The 27,337-nt window shown below is 31.0% G+C and overlaps 2 protein-coding genes across 13 annotated transcripts in view; one reads left to right on the forward strand and one right to left on the reverse strand.

Moving 5' to 3' along the window:
• LOC139518692 (cytosolic carboxypeptidase-like protein 5) overlaps window positions 1-8,490 on the forward strand; it is a 39,364-nt gene extending 30,874 nt beyond the window's left edge. For 5 of the 12 annotated variants that reach the window (XM_071310205.1, XM_071310165.1, XM_071310196.1 and 2 more), the window contains 3 exons: window positions 1,136-1,226; window positions 3,908-4,232; window positions 4,397-8,490. In XM_071310205.1, the coding sequence (XP_071166306.1) occupies window positions 1,136-1,183 (48 nt within the window). In that variant the 3' untranslated portion in view covers window positions 1,184-1,226; window positions 3,908-4,232; window positions 4,397-8,490. Of the gene's footprint in view, window positions 1-1,135; window positions 1,227-1,533; window positions 1,572-3,907; window positions 4,233-4,370 lie in introns of those variants that run through there. The other 7 variants (XM_071310178.1, XM_071310187.1, XM_071310224.1 and 4 more) reach the window with 5 other exon arrangements.
• A 1,414-nt stretch (window positions 8,491-9,904) lies between these two features.
• Window positions 9,905-27,337, reverse strand: part of LOC139518736 (NIPA-like protein 2) — a 32,798-nt gene continuing 15,365 nt past the window's right edge. The window contains exons 4-12 of the mRNA XM_071310267.1: window positions 26,977-27,036; window positions 26,512-26,564; window positions 23,192-23,260; window positions 19,721-19,817; window positions 17,463-17,598; window positions 16,527-16,615; window positions 16,185-16,248; window positions 14,279-14,409; window positions 9,905-13,365 (exon numbers count right to left, since the gene is read on the reverse strand). Of these exons, the coding sequence (XP_071166368.1) occupies window positions 13,181-13,365; window positions 14,279-14,409; window positions 16,185-16,248; window positions 16,527-16,615; window positions 17,463-17,598; window positions 19,721-19,817; window positions 23,192-23,260; window positions 26,512-26,564; window positions 26,977-27,036 (884 nt within the window). The 3' untranslated portion in view covers window positions 9,905-13,180. The remainder of the gene's footprint in view (window positions 13,366-14,278; window positions 14,410-16,184; window positions 16,249-16,526; window positions 16,616-17,462; window positions 17,599-19,720; window positions 19,818-23,191; window positions 23,261-26,511; window positions 26,565-26,976; window positions 27,037-27,337) is intronic.

Consider the following 27,337-nt stretch of genomic DNA (forward strand, 5'->3'; position numbering starts at 1 on the left):
CACCTACGATAGTAGAGGGGCATTATGTTTTCTGGTCTGTGCCTCCGTTCGTCCGTGCGTCCGTTCGTCCGTCTGTGCCTCCGTCCGTTTGCTTCAGGTTAAAGTTTTTGGTCAAGGTAGTTTTTGAAGAAGTTGAAGTCTAATCAACTTGAAACTTAGTACACATGTTCCCTATGATATGAACTTTCTAATTTTAATTCCAAATTAAAGTTTTGACACCAATTTCACTGTCCACTGAACATAGAAAATTATAATGCAAGTGGGGCATCCGTGTACTATGGACACATTCTTGTTTAACATTATTTAAATTCATGTGAGGGATTCAGGCTCCTTTCAGCCTCTTGTTTTGTTATTAGTTATTAACTTTACCTTTGCATGAGTTATTCATTATATGTTAGCACATATTAATAGCAAATGTTGGTTTATTTTTTGAAATTTTTAAATATTAATAGTTTATCATAAAAAAAAGTGTTGCTCCAGTTACTTTTTACTTTTTTACATTGTTCAACAATAATAAGTTCTTTTCATAGTTTTTAGTTGTGTTAATAAAGAAATAAATTAAGTTATATATTTATAAAAAATAAAAGGTCTGTTGTGGCGTTAGTATCCATACATTTCAGTTTCGACCAGAAATTCAGGCTTTAAACTCTCATTTGTACTGCAATTACCAATATTTATTTATTTTAAATTGTAAACATTTGTTATATGGTTTAATTTTCTGGTTATGTTTAGTTTGACTGAAGTTCTAAAAACAGACTTGACAATTGGAACTTTGTTGCATGAGTAACCATGCATGTTAGATTTAAGCAGAAAGTGAATTCTATAGATAGGTTAAAACTTGACTTGTCAAATAGCTTGTTTTATGATTTAAATCACTCCCTTCCAAAGCCTTTGCCAGATTTGACTTTGAAATTAAGATCTTCACTCATGTTTCAAGTCACATTTTTAGTTGTATAAATCACAGACTTTTAAATGTGCATGCTCATAATACATATGTGTATAAACCATTTTACATTATGTCTATCAATCATTGAAATGCAAGGCTTTCATAATAAGACAGGCTTGCCAAAAGAGTGCTGTAGTCTTTATAGACTTAATGTAATTACCTCATTATGTGTTTTCTTTGTGATTTCAGACACATCAACACTATTGGCCAACATCCAGACAGTCTCCACTCCCTTAGACAGCTATCGCACAGTAGGAGAGTGGAACTTAACTCCGCGCCAGTAAGTATTACTTATCAGATAAGAGGCTGTCATTGTTATACACATCTACCACAACTCCGTAGTGGAGTTGAACTTTTCTTGCCACAGTATGTATTGTTATCCATATGGCGACACTATTTTAAAACTTTTAGAGAATTCTTTTCTGTAGAGAGCTTACATAAAAAAGTAGAGTTTCTTGAATCCTTATTGTTTGATATTAATAGTCAGCTACTATGTATACTTAAGGTCAAATTAAGTTGGATGCTGAGAAAAGACGGTTCCAGGCTGAGGAAAGTTTAATGTATTATTATCCTAATGTTTATTGTAGGATTGTGATGCTTCCACTCTAAGATTCAGGCTATTCAGGTATAATACATCACATGTATCATCAAAGTTATAAGGCACAAGATTTTGCTTAGCTTGTGTAATCCACATTTTTTCACAAGATTGAATAGATTTAAAAGAATTTTGTTTCTAAATACTCTATAATATAAACAATGTTGTTTTATGTAAGTTTCAGTTTCTTTATGAAATAAGGTTCTGTTTAAACAATGTTTAACAGAAAAGACTCATATGAACATAAAATGCAAATTAACAGCTTTACAAGTAATTTTATTAATAAGCCTATAATTTTAGAATTATTGATGCTTTATCATTATTTCCCCCTCGCCCATTCGTACTTAGAAGTGAAAAAAAAGGGCTGGGTTTTATTTTTATGCCCCACCTACGATAGTAGAGGGGCATTATGTTTTCTGGTCTGTGCGTCCGTCCGTCTGTTCGTCCGTCCGTCTGTCTGTCCGTTCGTTCGTCCGTCCGTCCGTCTGTCCCGCTTCAGGTTAAAGTTTTTGGTCAAGGTAGTTTTTGATGAAGTTTAAGTCCAATCGACTTCAAACTTAGTACACATGTCCCCTATGATATGATCTTTCTAATTTTAATGCCAAATTAGAGTTTTTATCCCAATTTCACGGTCCACTGAACATGGAAAATGATAGTGCGAGTGGGGCATTCGTGTACTGAGGACACATTCTTGTTTTATGTATTAATTGGTCTTGGACACTTAAGTTATTCATAAACTGAAGAGTTATACACATCCAAATGTTTGTCAGGGAAAAAAAGTTTTGTTGATGAACAATTCTTTGAAAATCCTCACAATCTTATACAAAAATTAGGTTTCATTCATTTCAACTTGAATACGAGCCTGTTTTATTTCAGTGAATAGGTTTTTGTGTAAAGATTGCATGAAATGCAATCAAAACCCTATGGTACTAACTTGATATCTAAATCTTCAAAGGTTTATCACTTCTTTTATGATACACAAAATATAGAGCATCAATCAAAACATTCTATACATCCTATCCATGAACATTTCCAGAAATTTATCAATGATATATGTGCTCAGATATTCAAGTTCCAAAAGGATGTTTTCACTGGTATCTAGTTTCTGTTCTAAAAATATCAATGATGTCATTGTTAAAGTCATCATTAAAAATTAGAGTTATTTACCTTTGTCCAGAATTGTAGTCCAACCAATGCTTTAAACAATGCAATATTTAATATTACTTCCCAATGATAAATTTAAGCAATGTTAACCCTTCAGTGCTTACAAGCACATTGATGGAATTTTGTGTAAGACAAATGGTCGAGGGGATTCACTGCATCTGCTCAATTTCATTATTACTATATATAGATATTTACAATCACATTGCTTTACTTAAACACTTTGATTGACATGCAGTTTTCTATATCAATTTCTTTGTGTGTGATTCAGAAAGATAGTTTATTATATTAAAACAGAAGATTTGGCTTTTTATATAGCTCAGGGCATGTTCTGAAAAGATATTATAAACTGCATGCTAATAATATTCTAAAAGTATGGACGTCAATTAGTACTTGAGTATTGCTTGGTATAGTACAAAGTATTGAATACCAAAATAATACTTGAATAATCTGTTTCCATTTAAGACAATGACCAACAGAATTTCTTTAAATGAATAGAGTAATTGGACTTGTTAATGTTCTCTTTAAATACCATTCAACTGCACTTCATTTCTCAAATTATTTACATCCATGTTATTTCTGAATTTTAAAGGTTGGGTGTTAGAGGTATAGGGTGCAAAGATTCATTGGATAGGTGTAGATTGTATAGGGAATGTAGATTGTATAGAAAATGTTTAATTGTGTCTTTTTATATTGTTTGTTGACTCTATTAGATGTAGACTTGTCACTTTTTAAAAGTCAATATCTGGTTTGCACATACAAACATAAATAAGTCGGTTTTATGATAGTTCACTTTTTTTGTAGAAGAAAATAGGGAATTTTGATTATCTTAACCAAAAAATGAAGACAATATATACAATTTATTTCATATACAATACATGTTCATGAATATCTCAAGACAGAATTATAGTATTTTCTTGTTCTTCATCTTGAAATAACTGATTGTGAGCCTTCAATGATAACAAGTATGCAGGGTGCACCAACACCTAATAGACATGATTGTCATCTGATATGTGAATAGAAATACTACAAATGTGTTTGATTTACTGAGATTAATTTCATTTTAGGCCACATGGTAAATAATCTGATACATCAAACATTCTGCTAGATTCAATGCTTGTTTTAAATTATAGGTTATATATAGGTTAAAGTAAAGTACTGACATATTTTTTCAAGTCTGTTAATAAAATATTTGTTATTTTCAGGATACCTCCGGTGTTGTAACTCCGTATGATCATGGTAGGAAGGTGGAATCATCAAAATCTGGTCGACCAAAACCAGCTCCTAGTAAACTTACTGTGTTTTGGATTGAGGGATAGCATTATTCTTGAACTTTAATCCTCCATGAAAACTCACTGTGTTTTAGATTGAAAGATAGCATCAAAGCATAACTTTATCCTATGCTTTCTTGATACGTACAGTAAACACATTTTTTTATCTGTGATATATTATATAAAAATGTCAAGTTTGAACTGTAACTGGTAAAAATGTTGATGTTTTTTAAGGGCATTTTGTTATGTGTCATATGAGGTATATATATAGTTATGTGTCATATGAGGTATATATATAGTTATGTGTCATATGAGGTATATATAGTTATGTGTCATATGAGGTATATATATAGTTATGTGTCATATGAGGTATATATATAGTTATGTGTCATATGAGGTATATATAGTTATGTGTCATATGAGGTATATATAGTTATTTGCTCAATTTGAGGATTTATTTTTTATGAGATGAAAATCAAAGAAATGATTTGATTAACATATCAATATCTTTGTAACATGGACTTATGTATTTTGTATGAAATAATAGGAAAATATGGACTGAATGTAACCTTAAGAAATGTTATCTTGTGAAAATTTAGTGTTACTGTTTTAAAACTTGTATTTATAATTTAGTCATGCTTCTATATGATAAGTTTTTGTGGTTTCTACTTGTCTGATGTGCCATTGTGATGTTTATATTTATGTTCTAGTAATTTATTTATTTTATTTAGTTTCTTTATTTAACGTAGGTATTGTTAAATATCTTATCAGTTTAATTGGTTTGTTATTTATATCGAGTATATTGTAATAGTTCAGTGCTCCTTATTTTCTGATGATTGATAAGCTTTAAAAGGAAGTCTATCAACATGATCAGATTCATGTTTTCTCAAGACGTGAAGTGATTTCTGGTTTTATAATTTGTAAAAACAGGAGTGATATTTTCTATCAACCAACAGCATTGACAAATTACCAATAAGAACAACAGCATTAAACACCATTCATGCCTCTTATTTTGTCCAAGGGACATCAGCTGCTGCAGTTATTGAATGCATTACAACATCTTACATGTACCAAAGTAGTAAAACTTTAAAAAGATTTTTCCCTAATTAAGGAAAAGATAACTCATTTCTTATTACTTCTAACATGTCTAATCGGTATTTTTTTCCTATACCAAATGACCAAATTTACTCATGACAGAATTATAAAGAACAAATTTCAATACTCATAACTCTTGTTCAGAATAGATTTCTTTACTATAGTTTTATTTGTTGATTGATATATTTACTATTGTCCTTATATCTATTGGTAGTATAAGAATTTAGCATTACACATCATATTCTATAAATGTATTGCCTGTATATTCATTTTCTACTTGTTTTCTTTTAATTAGCAAACTCTGTTATATGGATAAAACAGTTGTATCTTTTGAAGAAGATCTAAGAGACTGTTGCCATATTAGTTCTTTGTTGAAGCTTTTCCGTTGATTATCTTGATTACAAGATGTGATAAGGTTATATCTTTGGAAGGTTGCTGTCTGTACTTTATATTGGCTAATGATCGCCATCACTTTTTGCCTGTGTTCTTTGAACATGTCAAAGAGTATATTATCGTCGATATAACTTTCAAGTCATCAAAAAAGACAGAAATTGTGAGAAGAATTTTCCTGATGCTTGTACTTGCACAGAAAATGACAGCTTTGACTTGTAGATTAACTGGTTTCACATTATTATGAGCAGTTGTTATTTTAGTTGATATCCTTTTTATGAAATAAAGAGATACCAATTTTAATCAGTTGCAAGAAAATATGTTTGTGAATAGATCATATTGGTTTTGTCATGTATTCTTTTCTTACAAAGTTGGGATGTGACCTTTTCATGTTTTCATTACTCACAAGTTTGAATGACCTTGCCTGTTTCATACCATTGCCATTCAGTTTTGTCTATACTAATGTTATTTCTGAGTGTGGTTTTATAAATGTTCATTGATAAGGTTTCTTTGGTTACCATCCAAGGATGTATTTTATTGAAGCTGTTTCTGGACTTGTACTAAAATGCTAAAAAGGAATATTTTTGTTTGCCATATATTTTTTATTATGATAATTTTTTGTTTGTTTGATACTGTTTGGAAATAAAATGGTGTTATTTAGATGTATTTTAAATACTTTATTTTAACTTTTTTCATGTGCTTTTAATTTTGCAGCGTTTTAAGTAAATACCAGTAAAACTGAAGTTGTGTGTTTAATGTGTGTACATATCTCCATAAAGCATTTAGATTTTTCAAGTCTTATTCTGGTTTTCAATATAACACATTCAATTATTCTATCAGTAATTTGTTCCATAGATGAATTTAAACTGCATTTCTATTTGTGTGCACTTATTTTTGTGAAAATATACCTACTACAAATTTCATGACAATACATTACCAAAGAAGTACATGAACAGAAGTCTTCGTATTACATTTGTTACATTGGTGCCTGGATGGCTGAGTGGCTAATGTAGTTTATAGTGATCACTTATAAGTCCCCTACAGGCTACTGACGAAGTCAAAGGGGACTATAGATTTGCACCCTATCCGTCTGTCCATCCGTCAGACCGGCAAATCTGCAATACTGACAGAATGCTTGATAAGCCTGTCTTAGGATCAGATGGAGCACAAGGTCCAGTCAACTCTCACTAGAATTGCCAGTCTGTGGTTCTGTTCACATTTTTCCGCTTTCTCCAATAAAAACTTGTCGCCATGATTTAACCAAGTGTGTTGAAAATGGGATTATACACATTCTTTCAATCAAATATTGTTTATGAGAGGAGAATTTCTTTCAGATTTTCTGTTTGTTATGTTCACTGACATTTAAAACAAATTAAGTAATATAATACAACACATATTTTGTATTTTTACAAATTCTTAGGTCTTAACATTGTGAACTTTTAAACTTAGTCTTTTACTTTCATAATTCTCTTAGAATTTATATAAAACAAAATATCTTAGAATACTTTAACTGACATGGTTTGAGACTTGTACAAATGTTGGATGGAGAGTAGCATTGGCACTTATACCACATCTTCCTATATCTTTATAAAGTAAATATATGATTAAGTAATTATGCAATGTGTAAGTCTTGAATGAGAATGATAATAAAACTTGTTTAAAGGTAAATCTTGATTGGTAGTGCTGTTATTATTTGTTTTAGAAAATCAAACCCATCTTATCTTATTCTATTTTTGTATTATTGAAAGGATGGGTCACCATTTTGATTGTCTTTCTTGGAACACATTGTTTATCTTCCAGTTGTTATGAGATTTCCCATAGTGTCCATCCCAATATAAATATCAATAGATGTTTTCATTTCTTGAGCTTTAAAAAGGTGATAATCCCAAAAAATTAAGCTTTTTTTTTACTGCGTCTTAAAGAACTAAAGAGCAATGTCCTTGAAAATTAAGGATTTTTTGTTTTCATGATGATAATGAAAGTACCTTTTCACAATATTTATTAAGTTCTGAAGTTATGGTTTACTTAAGCCAAGCTATATTGTTGCTTCAGGATGAAAAGACAAGTATCACTGTTTTAAATTCTAACAGAAATAATGACAGCAACACAACAACACAAAAAACCAGATATTTAGAGGTCAATAGTTGACCAGTGTCTTTACATATATTAAATTCTTAAATCATGCCAAGTCTGGGAATAGTATTATAAACAAGTGTCTAGATTTATAATATCAATGTAGATACAAGCTAGGCTGTGATAGTATTAGTTTTGTTCTATTTATTGTACCTAGTATTGGTATTTCTTATGTTTATTTATTTTTTATACTAGAAATGGATGGGAATCTATATTTATCTTGTAAAACTAATAGTTTTTTGTTTCAATAAATACAGAATTAACTTTATATAGCATTTATCATTAAATTGTCATTTAATATATTTTTGTCTTTTTCAAAATAATAAAAAAAACACTGATTTCTGGTTAAATAATTACATTTGATTTCCTTGAATTATTGAGTCCAGATATTGCATGCAGCTTTTAATAATTGGTTTTCAAAATATAAAGATTGATTTTTGCATTTGAAATTAATACTGAGACAGATAGTTCAATTCTATTATTTTATTTTATGATTAATTTGTGGGGGTAGTATTCATATTTAGAGTTTCATAAGTTTATCCCAACTAGGGGTTTTATCCTCAATGTGTTGGGTGTTGCAAGGGAAATTATCCAGATTCATCAGGCATTCCTATAGCAGTTTTTGACCAAAATATTTTGTTTTAATTATTCATATAACTCCAAAACATGTTACTTCAGATAATTTTATGATGTTGACTTTTTTTTTATATATAGGAATGAAATTCTATACCTCTGTTCATTTAAAAAAAAGCATACATCTGAAATATTTTGTGAGTTATAAGGTCTGATTTAAGAGTATTTTTACATTGTTTTTGTGTTGAAAAGACTTGAGTCTTTACGAAACTATGTTGGATTTAGATTAATGGAAGATTGAGAATTAAAAGCATTATAAGAATAAATTCTTGTTTATTTATATATTGCAGTTCCATTTCTTAGTTAAAGAAGGGCGAAAGATACCAGAGGGACGTTCAAACTCATTAATTGAAAATAACCTTACAAGGCCATGGCTAAAAAAGATGAAGAAAACACACAATCAATAATACAAAAAACACAACATAGAAACTCCAGACTGAACAACACAAATCCCATCAAAAACTGGGGATGGTCTGAGGCACTCTGCAAGGGTAAGCAGATCCTCCCCCACATATGGCACCCATCAGGAAGTTATCCAGCTTATCCTGTCTATCATAGGCAAAAGTTCTTGGTGGTTACACATTTTAAGTTGCAGATATTTTTTCATCTGGCTGGACGCCAAGTGATGAGAAAAGCTCACTTGGCCCTTTGGTCCAGGTGAGCTAAAAAGTGAACTGCAAAAACTCTTATCATTCAAACAAATGTTTTTGTGTATTATTCTGTTTAACGATTAATATGCAGTGAAAATAAATTATAATTATAATTTATTACTTAACAATATACCAAGACAAATATGACACATATGAAACAACACTGCCTCCTGACCTGGAACGGGCGCATAATGAATTCTGCTGTTGAAACAAAATTTTGAGATACAACATATGAATAAAATTGAAAATCAAAAGCAATATTTGCATTCATTTATTGATTCAATATGAATTAGGTCTTTTTAGTATTGCATCACAATTTATTATCCATATAGCTTGTATAACTTACTATGCAGTATGGTTTTCACTCATCGTTTAAGGCATTATCACAAACCATAGTTGTTAAAACCCACATTCTTTGGTCACTGGTGTCAGGGACTAAACTTGGGAATTTCAAGCTGGGAGCCCAGACCAGATATTTCATAATTAGTTTCTATATGTTCAACTGAAATTTAACTGAAAAGTTTAGGGGCCAGCTTAAAATCTAGGAGCAATAGGCAACTGGGCCCACTTTAAGTTTTGTCCCTAGGTGAATAATTCTCTCTTTTGCAATCATGCCACATCTACTTATATATAGTGTATATATTTGTCAGTTTGGTAACTGTATTTATTGCATAGCAATATAATATTTCCCACAGAAAGTAACCAATAGTTAGCGTGAAATAAATTCCAATATTGCTCTAGTGCAATAAATCTTCAAAATTCATAATGTCATCAACAACAAAATCTTAGTTTAAAACAATTTTTACTTTCCTATACAATAAAAGGGTTATTGCATGAATATTGGGGAATATTGTCCCTCGTAGAACATATATTGCACTCGCAAGCTCATGCAATATAAAATTCTACTCGGGACAATATTCCCCAATATTCATGCAATAACTCTATAGTATAAAACAATTTGTTTGTTAACTGTAAGGAAACTACTGATATTAACATCTGACGAATTTACAAAACAATCCAATAAACACTGTTTACTTTCAATATTTTATTTGTTTACAATGTAGAGATTAACAAAACAACAACAATAATAATATACATGTATAACAATGATTATTTTGCTGCTTTATAAAATGATATATCAAAATAAAATGACAGACAGACAAGAAGAACATCAATAGATAAAACAATACAATAAAGATAATAACAGACGTATATAGATAAGACATCAAAGTAAATGGATCAAAATATAGATCTCAATATATAAAACATATAGTATAAGAGGGAGAATGTTCAGCATCAAATAGGATACAACCATTGCAGATTTAGCCATAAACCACATACAACCATTGAAGATTTAGCCAAAAACCAGATACAACCATTGAAGATTTAGCCATAAACCACATACAACCATTGAAGATTTAGCCAAAAACCAGATACAACCATTGAAGATTTAGCCATAAACCAAACTTCACAAAACTTAATGCCCATTTTAATATAAAATTTGTCTGTCTTTGGACAGAATGGACTATCAGCATCTATGGATTACTAGTATAAAGGCCACAACCATATAGCCAGGGGGTTTGAAGGGTTCATATGACTCCCCCCCCTGAAAACAAATAAGCACTGTTTGAAATTGTAACTGTTAAAGTTGAGTATGATAGCTTCGTGATTCCATGTAAATTGACTGAGACTCAAATGGTACAACAAAGAACCAGAATGGCAGTTAGATTACACATAAAACACAAAGTACCAATCTTGTAGAAACATATTTCATTATATTTAAAAAATATATATAAATCTGAGGCATTAATACTTAGTTACTCATTAATAAAACTTTGACAATCTAATGAACTCAAGATGATTCAGGCCTAGTACATGTAGTATGAAATAAGCTTCTTAAAAAGTTCTTTTTCAAATAATAGTTATCAAAGGTACCAGGGTTATAATTTAGTACGCCAGACGCGCGTTTCGTCTACATAAAACTCATAAGTGACGCTCAAATCAAAAATATTTACAAACCCAAACAAGAACAAAGTTGAAGAGCATCGAGGATCCAAAATTCCAAAAAGTTGTGCCAAATACGGCTAAGGTAATCTATGCCTGGGATAAGAAAATCCTTAGTTTTTCAAAAAGTTCAAAGTTTTGTATACAGGAAATTTATAAAAATGACCACATTATTGATATTCATGTCAGCACCGAAGTGTTGACTACTGGGCTGGTGACACCCTCGGGGAAGAAACGTCCACCAGCAGTGTTACCCACATAATAGTAAATTTTCAAATTAGGAACTAAAATTCGATATGTGTATGCCAATGTATGAAATTAACAAAACCTTCAGCAGAGGCTACAATAACATCTCAAAAATGTATGTAATTAAAAAAAGTGTAACACCTTGATAATCAGCATTAAATTATTCTACAACCGATGAGCAAAATATAATGTGTACAACATTGATCATATTTTTTAACTACAAATACAGAAACTACTGGCAGTTAAATGGGACTGAAAGAGAATGACAAGATAAATGTGACAGCAACCAAACAATATTGATACATTATTTTCTAATTATACAAAGAAGTTTAAGCTAGTTCATATTTTTGGCTTTGAAAATAATACAGGAATTTATATTTTTATAAAAAAATATTTGAAAATTTGAAAAAGGCACCAAAGATAATCAGTAGCACCAAGCTCAGACAGATTTTTATATCTTTTTTTAAAATACTGATTTATCAACAATATACATACTTTTTATATGTTTAAAATACAAAAATATCAAATTGTGATTTGCAAATAGCCATGATATATTTCTGTGAGTTATTTTCTGGACACATAAAGGTGTTGTACAAACATATTACATACATCAGCATAGGTTAAATTAATAAATTCTAATAGTGATCAAGTAAAATTTCACTTGTCTCTTATTATTTTAATTATATATGAGAAATAGTAGTGCCACAAAAGAGACATCATGATAAAAGTTTGGATTTGGTTTTAAAGCTGTTTAAAAATTGTCCCATAATAGGAGGGAAAGCTTGACAGTTAACCATTAAAGGTATTGTGTCTATCCTAATCCTTAATAGGTATGTACTTCTTTAGTTTTGCATTAAGTTCTATTTGGGACTCCCAACCTAGGCAATATTTGGAGTATAAAAAGTCTATGCATCATCCATATATATAGCCCTATAAGGTGGGACCAAGCAGGTGGGACCAAATCTACTGCCCCTCCCCTCCTGTCTAAATCTGCCTCTAATAAAAGAGACAAGAAATTCCAAAACAAAGTTTAATACAACCATTTATCTTTTATCTGATCACATAAACAGCATAAATTAAAATAATTATATAGCCTATTTCAACAAAATAACAGAAATAAACATATATTTTCAAAAATTCTACAATAAACCAAAATGAGTCTTTGATTTTAAGCCTTTTCCTCTTTAGATATCAAGGTAATTTATAGCTGACTTGATCACAATACCCAGCTACAAGTCTATAGAGGTTAAACATTTAATATATATCTTTACCCTATCCTAACCTCTTATTAAATAACTAATAAGCATGATCTACTTTATTAATAAATGTGTACCAGCTTGTATCTTGTTCCTATACTTAAACTAATTGTACATCTAATTCTAAACGAGTTCTTAACCCTAAACTACAAGTAATGGAGGTTTAAATGACATTACAGATTTCTTTCAGAAAAAGAACCTTATACATGTATAATATAAAACACTGAACACTTATTTGGTTGTTTAACACATTCACTGAAGGAATGGACGACAAAAATATAAATACTGCACAATACTAGGAATGTTTATTGCTTTCGTCCTGACATAAAAGGTAATGGCTGGCTTCACAGGGGTTGGTTTATTCCTGACATGATAAACATTGGTTTACATTATACTGGTGTTTTGTATGCAATGAAATACTGTTTCAATCAAAACTTTCTACATTCTTTTCAATTTCAGGTTATTTCTTTTAACTTCTTATTTAGTTTTTGTTGTTGGCATTAATGTTTTGTTCCTGATATAGGGACCTTCCTTATAACTGACTACACATATGAATCCACATCCTTTGGTGGTGGTTAGTTGTCTCTTTAGTAATCATTCCACTTTTCATCATTTTACATTCTAACTGGATTTAACAATTCTAACCTGTCTTTTTCACTGCCAGTGATTGTAGTAATAGTTCACTAAAATGTTAAGTATATATATAAAGCAGATTATTTAGTCATCCTAGGTGTAGTAATATATCTTATAAAGGTCTATATTTGTATATTATGTTATGTTACTATAATGTCTATGTGAGGTCATGTACTATCAGTAGTAGCACCATAATTCTGTTGTTGCTGGTCCCCTTCACTAAACAGTGTATCATCTGATGCATGATATACTACATCAGTAGGGAGGATGGGTTCCCTGTCTGTGTCGGTCAGGTGACTTACTTCACCTTTTGGCTGGACCTCTCCAACATTTATTGTGGCAAATAACCATGCTGTAAAATACAACATGTTAAATGTTATCCATCTACAATTCTAATTTTAATATTTTAAATTTGGTGAATAGCTGGTGTTTTTGGCAGAGTCTGTAAAAAACATTTAGGTTCACATAACCTGTGAAAATTGTTGTCTCCATACTTTAACACAAAATGTTTAATGTATGTGAAAGTAGTCCTTTTAATAGTTTTAAGACTACTTATACCAAAAAAAGAGTCTGCTGTTGTGTCATATATCATTTTGAAAATCATTTGTTTAGATTTACCACAATAAAAGTTTCTAAGGAATAGATAACCACAGAATCAAAAGCTTAACAAAAGATAGGGACTGAGTGTCATTTCTCAAAATCATGTTGGTTTCCTTGATTTAAGTTAAGATTTATACACAATGTAGGTAAAAAAATTTCAGAGACACTTGTAGGGGCTCGCTTTAAGGATTTCATTCATAATATCTATGTCATTTGACTGTACTTTTAAATAGCAGTCTACCAGTCATTATAAAAATCACCATAAAGTATATTAATGATTGTCTTTTATTAAGAACATCTGTATAACTTTTTTTAATATGCAACCTAATTTTTGTTTGTATTCTTTTTTTTAATTGTTCATGAACATTAACAATGTGTTAACTGTTGATATTTATAGCCTTTTTCTTCTTCGCTGTGAATACCACTGTCACTCTAATATAATTATAATCAATTTAACTATTGTCAGTTTATTGTCCTAATTTTGTATGCCATAACCATTTAATGTAAATGTGTTTGTGCGAATAAAATATTGTCTATTGTCTATTGTCTATGAACACTTAAAAATTACATGGAAATAAACTTTTGAGACTTGTTGACCATGTTCTGTCTTATTTCGGGGCTCACCCTGGTTTTTTTTATAGTACCAATGAACATCTAATACTTACATGGAAATAGACTTGGTGAGACTTGCTGACTATGTTCTGTGTTATTAAGGGGCTCACCCTGGGTTTCCTCTATACTACCTGGTGTTTTACCGACTGTGATAAAATACACACCAATAAATGACAGTATACAACTGAAAAGATAGACACATATTTAAATAATTTAATTTTGGATGCAACACGTCTCCTGATTGGCTGACGTTATTTTGTTATGAGCCCATAGACATAATTCAGTCATGTGACTGTGACGTCATCAATGTTTTTTCATGGTTTTCTTCGGTTTAAAATGGAATTAAGAATTAAATTATAAGAAATGACTGTAATATTTTTGAAAATTAAGTGTTCACCCAAAAACCAGTTTGGCCACAACATAACAATTTCAAGTTTATTTACAATTTACATTATGTGTATATGTTAAGTATGTTTAAATGAACATATGTTCTCATAGTTTAGGACTTTATTCAGAATAGGTTGAACAAGAATGTGTCAAAAGTACGCGGATGCCCCACTTGCAGTCTTGCACTATCATTTTCTATGACCATGAAATTGGGGTAAAAACTCTAATTTGACATTCAAAATAGAAAGATCATATTATAAGCAACATGTGTACTAAGTTTCAAGTTGATTAGACTTCAACTTCATGAAAAACTGCCTTGACCAAAAATTTTAATATTGAAGCGGGAAGAAGGAACAGACGGACAAACGAACGGACGAACGAACAGAAAGACAAACGGACGCACGAACCAACCCACAGACCAGAAAACATAATGCCCCTCTTCTATCGTAGGTGGGGCATAAAAATACAGGCAAAGATTAGATGTTCATGAAGTATCCTTTATTTTGACTTTAATGGAACCTTAATGAAAAACTGGATAAATTGCCAAAATAGCCTGTGATAAACATTTAGATATGAGCCCAGTCAATATCACACATCTTATAGCACCATGGGTAAATTAGCATGTTGTGATTGGTTGAACTCTGTTATGTGGTGACCCCCTATGGAATCGTAGGGGGGTAGTAAATTTCATAGTGGGTTCATGACATCACATCTACTGTTAATGGTGACATCATCTATTAATGTTATTGTGTTTCATTGCTTATCTCAACAAAATGCTGCAGAAAAAGTCCTGCTTGCGAAAAATTTGTTATACGGTTAACTACTCACCCCCTACAGACCATAGAGGGTCAGTAGCGAACCATATAACTTATATTCTAATGCAATGTGTATGTAACAATTTTTTTCATTGGCTAAAAGTTGATGTCAAATCCACAGTTGACCAGGCATAACTAAGGAGGGACAACCATTTTGAAATGATTGAATCAACAAATGTTTGATTACTACTATATAATCCAAAAATAAAACAACACCTACCTCGAATTCGCCGTTTTAAAGTTATTTTATCCGAATTTGAAGCGTACAGGTAACGTAATAACCTCCAGTTTGTAAGTTTTCATTTGTCTAACGTCACGTTTACCCATGACGTCTTTGCGCCAAAATCATTCATGAAGTTTCACGGATTTTTTTTATTTGTCAAATTTAGACATTTTCCCAAGTTTTATCATATTATTTCTTTTTGAAATGCATTAGAATCGGAATAACAGTACTGTAGTTGAAGAGTTGCCACCGTCAATTTTGATTTGACGGTCCCAAATCTCCGTTTTACTGTCTCCACTACGCGTCGCCAGTAAAACTGCATTTGCGACCGTTGAATCTACAATTGACGGTGGCAACTCTTCAACTACAGTACTGTTATTCCTTAAGTATCACCCTTCAACCAATATAATTTCTAAAACAAAGCTCTTTGGATTTTAATGGTGTCTTGAGTTGATAGACGTGCAATATTGAAAACTCTATGTGATGTTTTCTATTTATCATACCTCTCCCTCTTTTCCGAAAACCAGAACTTACCCAACTAAAAACATACAAATTTCTAAACCATTCATTCCCCAAAATTCTTTGTAGAATATAATTCCTGCAACATAAATAAATATATTTAATTGTTAGCTTTAGAATAACAATTTAATATCAGCCATATTTTAAATAAAGGAACATTTTCACAATTTGTAAACTACAATGTATACAAATACAAAAAATGAACTGAAAAGCAACACTTATTTCCTGAGAATGATATTACAGACTGCATTTCAATATTGTAATGAAAAACAAATGCAACAAAAAGCATAAAATAAATAAAATAATCACAGACAAATGTTTGAGGCATTCAGATTCACGACCCATGAGTACACTCACCTGCTAATATTGCACTAATAGTAAAGAACACAAAATGGGTTGGAACAACAACGGTAGAATTAAATTCTCTCATCGCCATATTCAAGTACCTGAAAAATACAAATAAACCTTATATGTTGCTATACTCCTTGTCACTTCATTTGAGGACAGAAGTATCTAGTTTATTCTGAATTTCTTAGAAACTTATGATTAAAGTATAAGATACTATAGAAACTTCTCTGAACTAAACAGAAAACAAGCTCTAGGTTACTGCTCTGAATTGACCTTTACATCATACGTCATTTGTAGGTTAAGAGGTATGCCAGACATAAGGGGAAATTACTCTTATGAAAAACATTTAGCTTCACAGCTAAATAAGGCTTTGTTGCTATTGGCTGATCTAAGATGCCTTTTTTTATTTTATTCCTAACTTATCTTGACATTGTATCATATGGACTCTTGTTGAAGGCCATATGTAACTGTTTGTGTACCCTAGTGTATGCTGTCTCATTCATATATATACCTAACAAGAATGTGTTCATAGAACACAAATGCCCCACTCGCATGATCATTTTCTATGTGCAGAAAATTGGGGCCACAAATCTAATTTGGCATTAAAATTAGAAAGATCATATCATATATAGGAAACATGTGTACTAAGTTTCAAGTTGATTGACTTCAACTTCATCAAAAACCAACTTGACCAAAAATTTGAACCAAAATTGGGACAGACGGATAGACATATGGTACAACAGACGCACAGACCGAAAAAACATTATGCCCCAAGGTTTGGTATTAAGATTTACTTGCATTGATCACAATGACATGAATGAACAGATCAGTGTAAATCACTTACTTGACTTGAACTGATTCACTGATCAATATGGCAATGGCCAGAATAAATCTCTCATGTAAAACAATGACCACAATCACACAGCCAAGGATTAAATCACTTACTTGACTTGTATAACAGCGCTGACTACCATGGCAATAGCCATTATATATAGTCCAGGATATGACATTTGAGAATATCCTTCAAACGTTAACTGTAACATTCCTGACACTGCTTTAGCACAAATAACTGTTATTGAGGCTGTAATAAAAAGAGAATAATATGAATTAAACATCTTTAAGCCAATATACTGATGAAAAGAATGATTAGTTTTCTCCATAAAATAAACCCCAAAATTGTTTACAATCGCAGCAATTACATAAGCATTTTTGTCAATTAAAGACCTTGATATATGTCAGCAGAATTTTAAGTTTTTGTAAAATTTGTTTATAACTTTTATAGACTCTGTTTATTTTTTAGCCCGACATGATGTATAGACCTTTGTCTTATAAGTAGATTATATGGTAACTTCTACCAACATATGTCTTTTCTGTTTATTGTGTTGTAGAATTGATGTAATGCCTTGTTCACACGTACATGTAATTCGAATTGAATTGGAATCAAATGCCAATAGAATTTGCTAATCACTTTCACACACTCTTCTTTTTTAATTCAAATTGATCCGAATTGGCTAATCCGAATTATCCAATTCGCATTAGAAATATGTTTTTGTTTTAAAATGAATTAAAAGTTAAACGTTGTTATGACAGTATTAAAAGTGAATTTGACGCACATTGCAATTTGAATTAGAATTAACGTTAGGATGTGAAATGTTTCAAATTCGAATTAAACTAATGCGAATTAGTTAATGCGAATCGAATTCGAATTACGTGTGAACTCAGCATAAGATTCAGAAAGTATATCCTATGTTTCTACCGGTAACTATTGTTATGTTATTTCATTCATGTTTGTCTAATCACTTGGATTCCACAAAAATCTTCTTTGTTTTCAAGATATGAAAAATATTTTCTACAGAAAGTCCTGTGTGAAGGAGGTAAATTCTATGAATAAAGCTACCAAAAAGACTTTTTAAAAGATTTGAAGAAAATAAAAAAATAAAAAATTGTTTTTAAATCTGATTTCTTAAAACTTTTAATAAATCAATGACCAATCTGGCTAGATCAGTAAACTTTCTGGAAACTGTGATTAAACAGAATAAAGAGCTGTGCTTTACTCAGCCTTTAGCGCATGATACGCCCGTTGCTCTTTTAACTTGTCTTTTATGCTTTAAATGAATTTATATGATCAACTAGAAATATATATACAAATCAAAAGGGATGTTACATTAATATATTCACCAAAGTTTCATAAAATCCCCCTTTTTTAGGTATAAAAATTCATTACTTAAGAAAACGTAAAATCTAAAATTTATAAAAATGGAAAGGGAGCTTATGTTAATAGATATAAACAATTTATCAAAGTTGCATAAAATTTTGAGAAAGTGTTAGTTATTGTCCCAAAATTCGAAAATCCCCCCTTTTTTAAGCATAAAAATTCATAACACGGAAATGTAAAATCTGAAATTTATAAAAATTGAAAGGGAGCTTACATCAATAGATATAAACAATTCACCAAAGTTTCATGGACATTGGTGAAAGCCTTTTTGAGTTATTGTCCGAAGTGTTGAAAACCCCCCTTTTTTAATGAATAAAGCCCCATAAATCCAAAATTAAAATCTGAAATTTATAAAAATTGAAAGGGAGCTTACATCAATAGATATAAACAATTCACCAAAGTTTCATGGACATTGGTGACAGCCTTTTTGAGTTATTGTCCGAAGTGTTGAAAATCCCCCCTTTTTTAAGAATAAAGCCCCATAAATCAAAAACTTAAAATCTGAAATTAAAAAAAAACGAAAGGGAGCTTACGTCAATAGATATAAACAATTCACTTAAGTTTCATGGAAATTGGTGAAAGTGTTTTTGAGTTATTGTCCAAAGTGTTGACAACGGACGGACGGACGGACAGTACTTCGGACGGACGGACAGACGGACAACAGTATACCATAATACGTCCCGTCTAAAAGATGACGGGCGTATAAAAATGGGAAGGAGCAATATGTAAAAGAGACAACAACCAGACAATAGTTATCAAAAGTACCAGGATTATAATTTTATACGCCAGACGCGCGTTTCGTCTACATAAGACTCATCAGTGACGCTCAGATCAAAATAGTTAAAAAGCCAAACAAATACAAAGTTGAAGAGCATTGAGGACCCAAAATTCCCAGATGAGATGAAAACAGCCCAAAGCAATCAATGGGTCTTTAACGCATTGAGAAAATCCTGAACCCAGAACAGAAAGACCACTTATGTATACTTACCAATTATATCTGCTATCAATAAATATATAACTACTTTCTTCATCTTAACTTTATATAACAGGAATAGTACAACTCCCAAAACTATAATTTCTATAATCTGAAATAAACAAAACTTAATTGCCAGGTTGTTTGTTAACATCAACAGTAAACACATGACCTAGGTACTTTTAAAATTTATAATAACATTATTCTCTTTACTGCATATTTCAATGTTTTTCTTTTTCTATGGTTTGTCAACCAGGAATCATAAAATTTTAAAACAGATATCTTGTAAAATATGTATTCTCGATTATAAATGTTTAGTTCTTGAGCTGAATATATGTCACATCTTACCCTGTTTTTGTTTAACACATACACATCTGCTGTCTTTTTTTCAGACTTTTAAGGTAAACATGTTGATCATTTTACCCACACTTATGGTTTCAATAAAAACTGTAAAGGTCATGGGTTTTTTTCAGCCATACCAATAATTACAATATAAACTATAAATGTCATGTTTTTTGTACCTACACTCATACTAATAATATAAAATAAATGTCATGGTTTTTTAGCCACACCCATACTTACAATGTAAACTGTAAATGTCATGGTTTTTTTAAGCCACACTCATACTTACTATATACAATATGAATGTCATGGTTTTATTAAGCCACACTCATACTTACAATGTAAACTGTAAATGTCATGGTTTTATTAAGCCACACCCATACTTACAATATAAACTGTAAATGTCATGGTTTTTTAAGCCACACCCATACTTACAATGTAAACTGTAAATGTCATGGTTTTATTAAGCCACACCCATACTTACAATATAAACTGTAAATGTCATGGTTTTTTAGCCACACCCATACTTACAATGTAAACTGTAAATGTCATGGTTTTATTAAGCCACACCCATACTTACAATATAAACTGTTAATGTCATGGTTTTTTTAGCCACACCCATACTTACAATGTAAACTGTAAATGTCATGGTTTTATTAAGCCACACCCATACTTACAATATAAACTGTAAATGTCATGGTTTTTTAGCCACACCCATACTTACAATGTAAACTGTAAATGTCATGGTTTTATTAAGCCACACCCATACTTACAATATAAACTGTTAATGTCATGGTTTTTTTAAGCCACACCCATACTTACAATATAAAATGTACATGTCATGGTTTTTAGCCACACCCATACTTACAATATAAAATGTAAATGTCATGGTTTTATTAAGCCACACCATACTTACAATATAAACTGTAAATGTCATGGTTTTTTATCCACACCCATACTTACTATATAAACTGTAAATGTCATGGTTTTTTAAGCCACACCCATACTTACAATGTAAACTGTAAATGTCATGGTTTTTTAAGCCACACTCATACTTACAATATAAACTGTAAATGTCATGGTTTTTTAAGCCACACTCATACTTACAATATAAACTGTAAATGTCATGGTTTTTTAAGCCACACTCATACTTACTATATACAATATAAATGTCATGGTTTTTTAAGCCACACCCATACTTACAATATAAACTGTAAATGTCATGGTTTTATTAAGCCACACCCATACTTACAATACAAACTGTAAATGTCATGGTTTTATTAAGCCACACCCATACTTACAATGTAAACTGTAAATGTCATGGTTTTTTAAGCCACACCCATACTTACAATATAAACTGTAAATGTCATGGTTTTATTAAGCCACACTCATACTTACAATATAAACTGTAAATGTCATGGTTTTTTAAGCCACACTCATACTTACTATATACAATATAAATGTCATGGTTTTTTAAGCCACACCCATACTTACAATATAAACTGTAAATGTCATGGTTTTATTAAGCCACACCCATACTTACAATACAAACTGTAAATGTCATGGTTTTTTAAGCCACACTCATACTTACAATATAAACTGTAAATGTCATGGTTTTATTAAGGCACATCCATACTTACAATGTAAACTGTAAATGTCATGGTTTTATTAAGCCACACTCATACTTTTTATATAAACTGTAAATGTCATGGTTTTTTAAGCCACACTCATACTTACAATATAAACTGTAAATGTCATGGTTTTATTAAGGCACATCCATACTTACAATGTAAACTGTAAATGTCATGGTTTTATTAAGCCACACCCATACTTACTATATAAACTGTAAATGTCATGGTTTTTTAAGCCACACTCATACTTACTATATACAATATAAATGTCATGGTTTTTAGCCACACCCATACTTACAATATAAACTGTAAATGTCATGGTTTTATTAAGCCACACCCATATTTACAATGTAAACTGTAAATGTCATGGTTTTATTAAGCCACACTCATACTTACAATGTAAACTGTAAATGTCATGGTTTTATTAAGCCACACCCATACTTACAATATAAACTGTAAATGTCATGGTTTTTTAAGCCACACTCATACTTACAATATAAACTGTAAATGTCATGGTTTTATTAAGCCACACCCATACTTACAATACAAACTGTAAATGTCATGGTTTTTTAAGCCACACTCATACTTACTATATAAACTGTAAATGTCATGGTTTTTTAAGCCACACTCATACTTACTATATACAATATAAATGTCATGGTTTTTAGCCACACCCATACTTACAATATAAACTGTAAATGTCATGGTTTTCTTAAGCCACACCCATACTTACAATGTAAACTGTAAATGTCATGGTTTTATTAAGCAAAACCCATACTTACAATATAAACTGTAAATGTCATGGTTTTTAGCCACACCCATACTTACAATATAAACTGTAAATGTCATGGTTTTATTAAGCCCAACCCATACTTACAATGTAAACTGTAAATGTCATGGTTTTATTAAGCCACACTCATACTTACAATGTAAACTGTAAATGTCATGGTTTTATTAAGCCACACCCATACTTACAATATAAACTGTAAATGTCATGGTTTTTTAAGCCACACTCATACTTACAATATAAACTGTAAATGTCATGGTTTTATTAAGCCACACCCACACCCATACTTACAATATAAACTGTAAATGTCATGGTTTTTTAAGCCACACTCATACTTACAATATAAACTGTAAATGTCATGGTTTTATTAAGCCACACCCATACTTACAATATAAACTGTAAATGTCATGGTTTTTTAAGCCACACTCATACTTACAATATAAACTGTAAATGTCATGGTTTTTTAAGCCACACTCATACTTACAATATAAACTGTAAATGTCATGGTTTTATTAAGCCACACCCATACTTACAATATAAACTGTAAATGTCATGGTTTTTTAAGCCACACTCATACTTACAATATAAACTGTAAATGTCATGGTTTTTTAAGCCACACCCATACTTACAATATAAACTGTAAATGTCATGGTTTTTTAAGCCACACTCATACTTACAATGTAAACTGTAAATGTCATGGTTTTATTAAGCCACACCCATACTTACAATATAAACTGTAAATGTCATGGTTTTTAATGCTTCTGTAACTTCACTCCCTTCAAATACCTTTTCTTTCTGTAAAATAAACATTTCTATAATAGTAGATGAATCACAGATTATAACATTTATATACACTTTATGTCTTATATAAGTTTCAGTTAATCATTAAATATTCATAAATGCAAAATCTTTTTCCTAAATAAATTTTGTTTTAACGTAAAATAATAATTTGTTAACAACACAAGTATAAGCTAAAACAATGCAATAAAACTACTTTTAAAATTGATTCAGAAATCAAACTTATCTACAATGTTAACATAAGTGTAAAGCAAGCTAAAAACTATACAGTAATGCATTAACAGTAATGCAAAACATTAGAAGATGGTAAAATTAGCATACTGTGGATTCATTATTATTCGTTGGATACCAATTTTCGTGGTTTTCTTGGGTACAGGCAAACCACGAAATCAAATGTTCAACGAAATACATATTTTCAATAAATGTTGTATACAAAGATTGTCAAAACAACGAAATTAAATATCAACGAATATGCAAGTTTTCAGCAATCCACGAAAATTGATACCCACGAAAATAAATGAATCCACAGTACTATATATATACAAAAATTGAACAAGCATCAAATACTAGCATTCCTAAGCAGGACAGGTCTAATATCAACAATGGAGGGAATTGTAGCATTAACCAAATGCGTTTAAATCTACAATATTAATATTCTAAGCAAATGCAAAGTCTTTAGTTAGCCCAGGAATAATTTCTATGAAAACCTGTCACCAACTAACAATCTTTTGTCTATAAATCTTACTTTATATTGCAGAATATCTGAAAAGTCAACTGCTTTATGAATGATACAGCTCAGTTATTAAAATAAAAGCATGCAGACATGGTAGAAAATAGATATCAAATCCAAGTTATTTAAGCTCTCCAGAGTGAACAGTACTACAGTACTTTTGATGGAAATAGGTAATTAATAATCAAAATATATGCAGTTTGTTTACAAATATCAAATGCAAGCAAAACAGTCTTTGAAACAAATGAGTGTGTAATATTATTATGTTTGTTTAAGGGAAGTCTTTGGAATCGAAGGATTGATTCAGACGATTTACCTTATAATTATCTATAAATAAAACAAATTTAAATAGAAGAATTTATTCAACATCAAAGTAATATTCAACAACTATCAAATTTACTAGAAGATTACTGTGAAGCGGGTTATTTTCACCGGTGTAAAATTTCATGATTTTCATAGAAAAGGGTATATGAAATATTTTTGCAGTTATTATTTTGGCGGATTCAAACTTTAATCAATACCTTTGCATGTGCCGTTTTAAATTGGCTGAATTTATTTTGACGGTTTTGTTTTATCCGTGAAAATAAGTCAAAATTTGCACCCTGCGAAAATAACCCGCTATACAGTATTACTAGTTATGGTCTCTGACAACAAACACCACTTAACACTATAACAAGAATGTGTCCATAGTACATGGATGCCCAAATCACATTATCATTTTCTATGTTCCGTGGACTGTGAAATTGGGACCAAAACTCTAATTTGGCATTAAAATTAGAAAGATCTTATCAAAGGGGACATGTGTACTAAGATTCAAGTTGATTTAACTTGATTGAACTTCAACTTTATCAAAAACTACTTTGACCAAAAACTTTAATGTGAGGGGGGACAGACAGACAACAGAACACACAAACGAAGAACGGACAAATGAACGAACGCACTGACCAAAAAACATAATGGCCATAAATGGGGCATAAAAATAAAAGAACAAAGTTCCAATCTTGCCAGTTGAGTAAGGGCCAGGTGAGATAAACTAGAGGCTCTAAAGAGCCTGTGGCGCTCACCTTGGTCTATGTGAATATTAAAGGAAGCAGATGGATTCATGACAAACATGACAAAATTGTGTTTTGGTGATGGTGATGTGTTTGTACATCTTACTTTACTGAACATTCTTGCTGCTTAAAACTATCTCTATCTATAATGAACTTGGCCCATTAGTTTCAGTGGAAAATGTTAGTAAAAATTTACAAATTTTATGAAAATTGTTAAAAATTGACTGTAAAGAACAATAACTCCTAAGGGGGTCAATTGACCATTTCGGTCATGTTGACTTATTTGTAAATCTTACTTTGCTGAACATTATTGTTGTTTACAGTTTATCTCTATCAATAATAATATTCAAGATAATGACCAAAAACAGCAAAATTTCCTTAAAACTAACAATTCAGGGTCAGCAACCCAACAACGGGTTGTCCGATCCATCTAAAAATTTCAGAGCAGATAAATGATGACCTGATTAACAATTTTACCCCATGTCAGATTTGCTCTAAATGCTTTGGGTTTTGAGTTATAAGCCAAAAACTGCATTTTACCCCATGTTCTATTTTTAGCCATGGCGGCCATCTTGGTTGGATGGCCGGGTCACCGGACACATTTTTCAAACTACTAACCCAGAAGATGATTGTGGCCAAGTTTGGATTAATTTGGCCCAGTAGTTTCAGAGGAGAAGATTTTTGTAAAATATTACTAAGATTTACGAAAAATGGTTAAAAATTGACTATAAAGGGCAATAACTCCTAAAGGGGTCAACTGACTATTTCAGTCATGTTTACTTATTTGTAAATCTTACTTTGCTGAACATTATTGCTGTTTACAGTTTATCTCTATCAATAATAATATTCAAGATAATAACCAAAAACAGCAAAATTTCCTTAAAATTACTAATTCAGGGGCAGCAACCCAACAACCGGTTATCCGATTCATCTGAAAATTTCAGGGCAGATAGATCTTAACCTGTTTAACAATTCTACTCCAGTCGGATTTGCTCTAAATGCTTCGGTTTTTGAGTTATAAGCCAAAAACTGCATTTTACCCCTATGTTTTATTTTTAGCCATGGCGGCCATCTTGGATGGTTGGCCAGGTCACCGGACACATTTTTTAAACTAGATACCCCAATGTTGATTGTGGCCAAGTTTGATTTAATTTGGCCCAGTAGTTTCAGAGGAGAAGATTTTTGTACGGACGACGGATGCCAAGTGATGAGAAAAGCTCACTTGGCCTTTTAGGCCAGGTGAGCTAAAAAAAAAGAGTACAATGGCAAATTTCACAAAATAATGACCTTAGACTCATACATCGTACATAAGCGTCACCAAAAGAGACATTCATGAAGGCAACACATATATAGTGATTATCGACTTGCAGTCAAAAATAATATTGACTACAATGGTGCTATATTTATTTATTTAGCAATTTAATTTATTTAATAAATTTATTTATAGAATTCTATTTCATACTTACACTTGACGAGAAGGTGACGATGAGAAATGCTCCAATAACTGTTAATGCTGACCCTGTAATAAACAAACAAGTAATAATTCTATGATATCTGATTTAGTGTTACTGTAAATCCTGATATTATTGTGAGGCTTTTATTTATGTGAATAATGAGACTGTGTGAGTATTGCTAGAGCAAGAACTTGCATTCTGATATCTAAAGAATATACCTGAGTGCACCTTTTCCTGAAACCAATATAATTTATCTCTCATTTATATTCATTCTGTAAAAAATTCCAATTATAAATGCATGCTATAATTTCTGATTTAAAGTATATGACATAGATACATTAACAGGGACTAAAGCACATCCAACATTGACAAGTTTTCATCGTTTCTTCAAACTACTTTTACAGTCATGAGGACACAAGGACTGGTTACTTTGTAATGAAAACAAGTAGTTGAATCTAATATTGAATTTGCATTTACCAAATAAATGTTCAGCTCGTATCTTTTCCTTTAAAAAGATGGCAGCAAGGAATATGTTGGCTGAAATATAAAACCAAAGATAAGACAACAATAACACATAAGGTAAATAATCTATACAATAAATACTTACAAGTTAAATGTGTCTTTTACAATTATCAAAATTATTTTGTAAATTGTCACATGCCATAGTAATTATCCATATGTCTCAGACTCATGACAAAGAGGTCAAATCTCTGAATTTCCCTATCCTTAGTCTTCATCTGACTGTAAGAAACACATTGTCCAGTACAAAATGTCACATTGTAGCTCAACCTTCTGATGTGGGGGTGTTTTATGGCAGCCTCACAGCAGAAGGTTGAGC

This window comes from Mytilus edulis, chromosome 1, assembly GCF_963676685.1.
Source record: "Mytilus edulis chromosome 1, xbMytEdul2.2, whole genome shotgun sequence".
Taxonomy (NCBI): Eukaryota; Metazoa; Mollusca; class Bivalvia; order Mytilida; family Mytilidae; genus Mytilus; species Mytilus edulis.